We start from the raw sequence: 9,593 nt of genomic DNA, 5'->3' as shown, positions 1-9,593 counted from the left end.
CCACTGTTCATAGTTTTTATTTTCTATATTCAAATTTTATGCAGTCCTCAAAAGATAAACTTACATTGCAGAGGATACACAATGTTTGACGTCGAATGTAACCTATAACGTTCAATGCGGTCTTCGATTTACAACCAGTATTCAACTTCTTATAGGCATAACTACTTTTGGTACGGACGTGACAACTGTCCTAGAATCTTTTGCACTACTTGTATTTATAAACAACTCTACTGATGCTCTAGAGTGTTATGTCATTTCTTAGCCTTTAATTTTCCGTGTCTGTTATAGACAAATAGAGATTGAAACAATTTTATCAATTTCTCGTGCGCTTCTTTCGCGTCTGACGACGTTATTTTCAGTAAACTCAATTCTAACAACACTCTGAAAATTGCGATAACATTCCTATGCTTCGGATGCGATATTTATGTATTCCAATACCATATCTGCATTCCTGTAAATCGTCATAATAGTTTTACCTTGAAGGATATTAATTTAAAAGTTCTCTATTTTAAGGATTATTGAACTATATGGTAATGCAAAATTGGTCAAATTGGTTGAATGTTTAAAAAAATATATACATTATCTACGACTTTTTGAGGTCAGCCCTCGCCACCTCTCTATGTAAATTAAAACTTTGACACTGAATTGCCATGTGAGGGCATCAGTATTTTACAAGATTTTGATTTTGGACAAAGGAATGTCAATATCGATCTGCCCCACGATAGATATAAATCCATCTGATATGCCAGGGTATACCTTAGGATTAGATAGTCTGAGTGTAAACAGTTTTATTAATTTCCTGAAGGATCAGGAAATTAATGTTATCATGCTCGAAATAGCCACAACCAGTGGAGGAAAACAATAGCATTATCCGTCCTGTTCTCTCACATATATTTATATAAAATCAAAGCTTACAACCTTTTAAATCTTCGGATATTTTTTTTAAATAGTTGTATGACAACAGTGTTAAACCATTAGTTAATTAAATCTTATTCATAACTAGAACATATATTTTCACAAATGGACTTTGCCTTGGAAAATGCACACCAATTCTGGAAAGAGCAAGCGCAACTTGAAGCAGGGAAAAGTAAGTTTCAAATTTCAATACTGGGGATACATAGTGATAATGGGATAGTACATGTGTAATCAACACTACATTTGTAAAATAATCTTATTTTGTTACAACTTGCCATTTATCCATGTACAAAGATATATAATCAGATGCATAAAATATGTTGTTTGATATTTTGTGTGATATTGTTGTAATGCGTACAGATGATAACGTAAAAATGGTCAACTGCAACATCATATCGGCTAAAAAAAGTTGGATAAACCCTACGGTGGCATATTACTGTCCCTATATTTAATTAAAATTATGTAATGAATTACATGTATATGGAAAAAACGAATCGTATTTAAGCTCAAAAGTCCATTAAGCAATTAGTATGAAAAACATCTGTCAGCATTTGATTCAATGATAAATTGTATTTGCTGACAAGGTCATTATATTGACCATAAAACGTATGAAATGATGACTTTTAACGAGACTGCTGATATGCTTGTTTTACCAACTTGTTTGTCAATAATTTACCTCGTTTTAGAAATTGTACATACATAGATCATACTCTTGCGTATCGAGATCAAATGAGATTTATAAACTCCATATGCAGGTGATTGCTTCATAAGTAATGGAAGTCGACGATTGAAAAGTTAATGATTGTATATTGTTTAACGTCCCTCTCGAGAATTTTTCACTCATATACACATGGAGAAGCCACCATCTTCCGATGGAGAGCTGCAATTTTTTCCTATACAGGCGCTCAGGGCCATTGATTAGGGAGGGCTCTTTTTCTTGCCAGTACCTATTGCGATACGGTACCTCGGTGTATACCGTTTCATACGAAGGACCCGTCTCCAGGTCCAACAATGGGATTCGAACCGTTAAAGTCATCACGTTTATCATAGAGCTTGGTTGTTAGAATACCATTATTGTATTTTTCAAGTTAAATATCCAAATATGAAACAGGTGTGTCAGAGTCTGAGATATCTTTTATCTCAAGCTCACCGGGATATATCGTATCGACATAAGAATGGAAATAACAATTATTAATTGACGACGTTGAAACATCTAAAAGTCGAGTTGAAGCCCATTTAAAACAAGTGTTTTCTTTCACGTTTAAGATTTTAGACAAATTCTGCTTTATGTGAATACAAAAATAGGTCTGCTAATACTGGGGCACAATTGGTACCCATGGTTTTCCAGTAGATTGTTGGAAGACCTGGTCTCCAAAACCACGTAGATATTGTTAATCAGAAACTCAAGCATCTTTTTTATGCAAACATGCAAAATTATGAGGTAGACATGCGACTAATTAATGCAACATGCAAAATAATTATATTGATATGCAAGCTACCAATCTCTTTTAGAGAATCTAATTTAAATACGTATGTATACGTTATAAACGTTATGTTGCAGATCGAGAAAGAAGATTTCAACAAGGTAGAGGACCATGCAATATTTTTATTCTAGATACGTCCTCTAATGTCGGCGAAGAAGGCTTCATACAAATGAAAGAGACATTCTGCGCAATAATGAATGGTGCGTGTATTTCAACCATAACCATTTCATAAAAATTTTCTGAAGTGTTTTTGTATAAATCACAATTTTATATTTTTATTACGGGGTATCAATATCCAGGCAATAAATTAAATTATTAATTGATTAAGATATTGTGTCTATTTCAGAATATGCAAAATATCCCAAAACTGATGAGAATGTGACTGTTCTGACTTGTGGGAAAACGACAACATTTAAGCATTATTACTCTAATCAGTACTCTGGATTGAAGCATTGTATCGGTAATTAGTGTACTGACAATATTGTTCCTAACATTTTCAGGGTATCGCTGTGTCTTTGTATTCGAGAACATTTCAGATGATGTTTCCCAAATTTCCTTTCATTTCTTGATAAACAAAATACAAATGTATAATTTTTAATCAGAAAAATTTTGCTTTATCATGTCAAAAATATTGCAATTCACCCTTTCCAGTATTTCATTTGAAAAAGAAAAATCATTTTTAAAAATTATTTTCCAGTTGAAAAATAATACTCATTTAACTGTTTTACTTTTCAGAAACGTTTTGGTAAATGCAAAAACAAATCAATTCTGCAAGTATAAACAAAACCTCTTTTTCAGATGATGTTGAATATGGCGGACCCTGTCCCCTTACTGCAGCATTTATATTACCAGAGGGGGCAATTTGTAGAGGCGCAGGTGTAATCTTTAGCTTTGAGAATTTTTACAATGTTAAATATGTTGGAGCACTTTTGATATTGTACATGTATTGATACTTATGTAAAAGATGCTGCATATATAACGAACACTGATTTATAAATTCATTTTATTCATTTTTTACGTGTTTAAGGCTATACAAAGGTTATGGAACATTTTCATATACATCCCCGTCTCATTCTAATTTCTGCTGGGAGACCAAATGATTTTACTGTCATGAATGACGATGAAAACCTGCCTATTTACGGACCCGCTGAGGTAAAAGAATTTCATCTTGATTTAACCTAAAATGTGATTTCAATATGGAGGAGGTTTTAAAACCTGTAATCCTTGTATTTGCAAACATTATTGTTCAATTTAGGAAATTTGTCAATGGACTGTATTTTCATATTTTTATGATTAAGCAGAGTAAAATTAATTCAGTTACAAAAACTTACGTATTTCATATTCAGGTGAGAGACCACTGGTTTCAAGTGGCAAGATATCTTGGACAATTCCATCCAATTTTTTGTATTCCAGTTGGTAATAATCCAGACATGGTACGGTAACTAAATCATGTTTCTAGCAATTAAATTTAACTGCAGAAAATCAATAATTAAGATTTCATTTAAAAGAAAAAATGGAAATATGAATGAACTATTCCGCGATCAAAAACATTTTTCTGTATTTTCAAAAATGCAAATCAAGAATATAACAGTAAAACAAAAATCTTGATAAATCAAATTCGTTATCCAAGTCCAAGCTTAGTTTCCCTCTTTTTTGTCCTTTTGCATTCATTTATTATACATTTTGTAGCAATGGGACATGCATCTGTGGAGGTTGTGATGTCATTATTTTGTGAGACTTAAAATATATGTTTATTTTTTGTTTATAAGATTTACAATGCTTTAATCGCCCTCCCAACCAATATGAAATATATTCCTACGGTCATATTGAGAAGAGGTTTTTGCAATGTAAGAATATTTTTTTAACTGACAACGAATTAATGACTGTATTTCAGTCTTAAAATGCATTCCGGTGACAGTTTTTACTTTTTTTTTACACCCGTACTCAAAGATTAGGGTATATTGCCCTGTCCGTCCGTCTGTCTAACTGTCTCTTCTATGTTTGTCCGCAATAACGTTTAAGCTTGGAGCTTTATATAGCTCTAATATTTCTCATGTGTTTTAATTTTGGCAACACTAACAAATTTGATTTCTTAACCTTAAACTTGGATTTTGACCCATATTTGCAAAATCTTATTCACGTTTAACATTGGCAATAAGTTTTGAACAGTTGGTACTAGAGCTTTTATTTTTAGTCTGGCTTTGCTTAAAGCAAAGTCCTGGTTATACGCATCGTGATCTACTGCCTTACTATAAATAGCACAGTGTAGAAAAGTAAACCAAAAAAAAAAAGAAAAAAAAAAGAAAAGAAAAGAAAATCAGCGTCAAAGCAGACGCTGCCGCTAAACAATATAGTCACAGTGCGAGACGATACTTAAACATATATTTTTAACATCTCAATCTTTGGAAAAGTCAATGATCTATAATTTTACGCGAGAATTAAATTGAAAGAATAATTTAGATATTTGTTTAATTAGGCTAATCGTGACATAATATTTGTGCACATACGCAGCTAAATGCTTATTGTAAGCGAATTTTTTTCAATAGCGCAGGCTTTTCGACGGGTTCATTGGGGTTGAGATTGTTGAAGATCAAGTTTCATTACGTTTTCATCGATGCTATGTTAGTGGTTATATTCTCTGTTTTGATTTTTAGCAAATTAGTTGTTTATTTTAATTCGAATTTCAAGAATTAATATGTGCAATGCCTGAAGTCGCTTGACAATGTACCAGCTTTAAAAAAGGAGTAGCGAAAATTAATTTCTCCTTTCCAAAAACAGTAAATAATTTCGAACAAAAATCCTTATGAAATTTAATATTTTGTATCACGATGATTTAAAATTAAAGTTATAAATGCAATTCTTTTAGGTTAATATTTTAAATTAAAACTTCTAATTTTGATGACTGGTATAACGCTTTACATTTTGTGAAACATGTTATATGCAATGACAAATATATATAATTTTTGTGCTTACTTATCAGATCAAAGTTTTAACGAAAGGTCAGTTCTTGTGTTTTGTGAAAAATTTTATTCGAGACTTCTCAACTTGGACTTACCATTATCTCGTATGTGCTCCCAGAGTACTTTACAGTATATTAAGCGTGCGCGTGTATTTCAATAAAAAGGTGTCTAAAAAGACATGCAAGCTCTCATGGGTGCTGGGATATAAAAATAGTTCATGTAAATACATGTATATAATTTTTAAAAATACATCATATAAAAATTTCATTAGTCTTTATTAGTACATCACAATATTTTCAGATGTAGTTGTTTCAATTAGTCTTTGCTTCAACACTTTCTATTCAGAATGAGGAGCTCACTATGCACAAGCCATACAGAACTGAATATATCATGATTTTCCCAGGCAATGACGACTATTTTGGCCAGACCTGGAACTAACGAAAACTACACTGTAGACTCATTCATGTCATAAAATGCAATGTAACTGTATTAGAAAATAATCAATTTCGTGCAGCTAGTTTCTTAGGACCAGAAATAAGAATATTTTTTACTGATAAATACAGACAAAAAGTATCTTTTTTAAAGGAAAAAATAGGGAAAATTTTCAAAATCCGAAAATTCTATTCCTTGGGTAGGGGTAAATGATTGTTGACATCTTAAGATATCATACCTAAAAAGTTAAATCTGATGGTTAATTTGTTGATACCCCAGCCTCCTTAAATGCACGTCGACTTTTAACAGAAAAACTTAGGATATGTCTCTGCTCATTCAAGAGGAGGAAAGATTGTTTATCCCTCTGAAGTCATACAGTTTGCAAGATATTCAGAAAATATGGTAAAATGAAATAATTAACTAGTGCTAATTGTAACGGGGACCGTTACAGATGTTCCCCAAACGCTCCCCAACTCCCTTTTGGTGCCATATTCCCTGTAAGCTCTATTAGATAAGACATGCTTTATGATATTTAGACTTAAACAACGTTTTCCCAGAAGAATACAAAATATATTTAAATTTTAGCATTGCACGCGTGCTCATATGAATGCATGTACATAATGATCATATCATCTTGTCTACACTATTTATGTATTTTAATATACTAAATATCAAAGCATTTAATCAAGAAGTATTCAAAAATACACTCGGTCAAACGTATTTTTGATTTTACTTATTTCACGTGCACCCACGTGCAAGCATGTGCATGATGACCACACCTTCTTGGGGGAGTTCATTATGTCTATCTATATTCTAAATCCCATCCTCTTTGGTTGGAAACCAAGGGAGTTATAACCATTTAAAGTTTAAGCCAATGAGATTGCAGCGCACGTGCACGCGTGTGATTTCATTAAAATATTATATATCGTATTGTAGGATATCTTAATGCATGACTATATTTTAAATTTCAAAGCATTTCGTCAAAAAACAAAAAAGATATCGAGAATTTTGTTTCAGCCAATCAGAGCAAAGCGCATGCGCACGCACGTGCATGCATGTGCATGGTGACCATACCTTCGTGTAGGAGTCCATTATGTCTGTTTATGTTCTAAATCCCATCTTGATTGGTTTTAAAACAAGGGAGTTATAGCCATTTAAAGTCTTAGCCAATCAGATTGCAGCGCACGTGCATGCGCGTAATTTCATGACAATTGTTACATATCATATTGTAGGACATCCTAAAATATGCCTATGTTTTAAATTTCATAGCATTTTGTCAAAAAACAGAAAAGATATTGAGGTTTTTGTTCCAGCCAATCAGAGCGAAGCGCACGTGCCTGCGCGTGAGTTCGTGCTAATTTGACAGTGTCACATTATCTACACTATTAATATGTCTTTGTATAATGAGTTTCAAATCATTTCATTAAAAAATGTAAAAGTTATAGCTATATTAAGTATATCAGTCATTTCACTCATATCACGCGCACGCACGTGCATGCGTATGCGCGCAAAATGACCTTCGTTCCGCACACCTACACTACACACCTATTAACCCTAAAAAGGTTTTAGCTCAGTTGGGTGAACAGTTTCTGAGAACACTTCCGGACAAAAAAGTACCGGAGAACAAATAAGAAAAAAAAGAATAATAATAATAATAATAACTAGTGCTAATTGTAACGGGAACCGTTACAGATGTTCCCCAAACGCTCCCCAACTCCCTTCTTGTGCTATATTCCCTTTAAGTTTCATTAAAGAAGGCAAAATCTATGCATTTAAGACGTAAACAACGTTTTCCCAAAAGTATACCAAGTATTTCCAATTTTAGCAATGCAGGCGTGCGCATGTGATTGCATGAGCGTAATAACGATATCATCTTGTCTACACTATTTTACTCATTTGCACGTGCACGCACGTGCATGATGACCATACCTTCTTGTAGGAGTCCATTATGTCTGTCTATGCTCTTAATCCCATCCTGTTTGGTTGAAAAACAAGGGAGTTATAGCCATTTAAAATTTAAGCCAATCAGATTGCAGCGCACGTGCATGCGCGTATTTTCATGACAATTATTATATATCATATTGTAGGACATCTTAAAGTATGCTTATGTTTTAAATTTCAAAGCATTTTGTAAAAAAACAGAAAAGATATTGAGATTTTTGTTTCAGCCAATCAGAGCAAAGCGCACGTGCATGCATGTGAGTGGTGACCAAACCATCTTGTAGTAGTCCTTTATGTCTATCTATGTTGTAAATCCCATGCTGTTTGGTTGAAAACCAAAGGAGTTATACATGTTATACTCATTTAAAGTTTCAGCCAATCAGATTGCAGCGCACGCGCATGCGCGTGATTTCATGAAAAATTTTATATATCATATTGTTGTACATCCTAATGCATGTCTATGTTATAAATTTCAAAGCATTTCATCATAAAACAAAAAAGATATTGAGATTTCTGTTTCAGCCAATCAGAGCAAAGCGCACGTGCATGCGCGTGAATTCATGCAAATTTGACCATGTCATCTTATCTACACATCTTATATATCTTTATATAATGAGTTTCAAAACATTTTATCAAAAAATATAAAAGTTACAACCATAGTTAATATATATGTCATTTTACTCATTGCACGCGCCCGCACGTGCATGCAAATGCGCGCAAAATGACCTTCGTTCGGCACATCTACACAACATGCCTACTAACCCTAAAAAGGTTTTAACTTAGTTTGGTGAACAGTTTCTGAGAACACTTCCGGACAAAAAAGTACCGGAGAAGAAATAAGAAGAAAAAAGAATAATAATAATAATAATAATAACTAGTGCTAATTGTAACGGGGACCGTTACAGATGTTCCCCAAACGCTCCCCAACTCCCTTTTGGTGCCATATTCCCTGTAAGCTTCATTAAATAAGACAAACTCGATGCATTTAAGACTTTAATAACGTTTACCCAGAAGTGTACCAAGTTCATTCAAATTTTGCGTGCGCATGTGAATGCATGTGCGTAATGACCATATCATCTTGTCTACACAATCTATATATTTTAATATACTTAATATTAAAGTATTTAATCCAAAAGTATTAAAAAGATACGCTCATTCATTTTTTTTTTTTGATTTTGCTCATTTCACGTGCACGCACGTGCATACATGAGCATGGTGACCATACCTTCTTGTAGATGTCTGTTACATCTATCTATGTTCTAAATCCCACCCCGTTTGGTTGAAAACCAAGGGAGTTATAGCTGTTTAAAGTTTCAGCCAATCAGATTGCAGCGCACATACATGCACGTGTATGCATGTGCATGGTGACCATATTTTCTTGTAGTAGTCCAGTATATCTATCTATGTTCCAAATCCCATCCTGTTTGGTTGAAAACCAAAGGAGTTATAGCTGTTTAAAGTTTCAGCCAATCAGATTGCAGCGCACATACATGCACGTGTATGCATGTGCATGGTGACCATATTTTCTTGTAGTAGTCCAGTATATCTATCTATGTTCCAAATCCCATCCTGTTTGGTTGAAAATCAAGGGAGTTATAGCTATTTAAAGTTTAAGCCAATCAGATTGCAGCGCACGTGCATGCACGTGTTTTCATGATAATTGCTATATATCATGTTGTAGGATATCCTAATGCATGGCTATTTTCAAAATTTCAAAGGATTTCGTCAAAAAACAAGAAAGATATTGAGACTTTAGTTTCAGCCAATCAGAGCAAAGCGCACGTGCATGCGCGTGAGATCTTGCTATTTTGACCATGTCATATTGTCTACGCTACTAATATATCCTTATATTATAAGTTTC

At 33.4% G+C, this 9,593-nt stretch overlaps 1 protein-coding gene across 1 annotated transcript; it reads left to right on the top strand.

Annotated features, from left to right (window-relative positions):
• Positions 1-1,020: 1,020 nt before the first annotated feature.
• On the top strand, positions 1,021-3,551 carry LOC134241168 (uncharacterized; the record flags this gene model as incomplete). Its single annotated transcript, XM_062723248.1, has 5 exons — positions 1,021-1,087; positions 2,477-2,599; positions 2,746-2,859; positions 3,198-3,275; positions 3,427-3,551. Coding segments are annotated over exons 1-5 (507 nt in total), but the record flags the coding sequence as incomplete, so codon positions are not given.
• Positions 3,552-9,593: the final 6,042 nt, after the last annotated feature.

This window comes from Saccostrea cucullata, unplaced genomic scaffold (genome assembly GCF_032062105.1).
Source record: "Saccostrea cucullata isolate Sc308-1 unplaced genomic scaffold, CSIRO_AGI_Scuc_v1 ctg2802, whole genome shotgun sequence".
In the NCBI taxonomy this organism is placed as follows: domain Eukaryota; kingdom Metazoa; phylum Mollusca; class Bivalvia; order Ostreida; family Ostreidae; genus Saccostrea; species Saccostrea cuccullata.
Note: the sequence above shows the minus strand (reverse complement) of the source record. Positions and strands in the feature narration are given on the sequence as shown.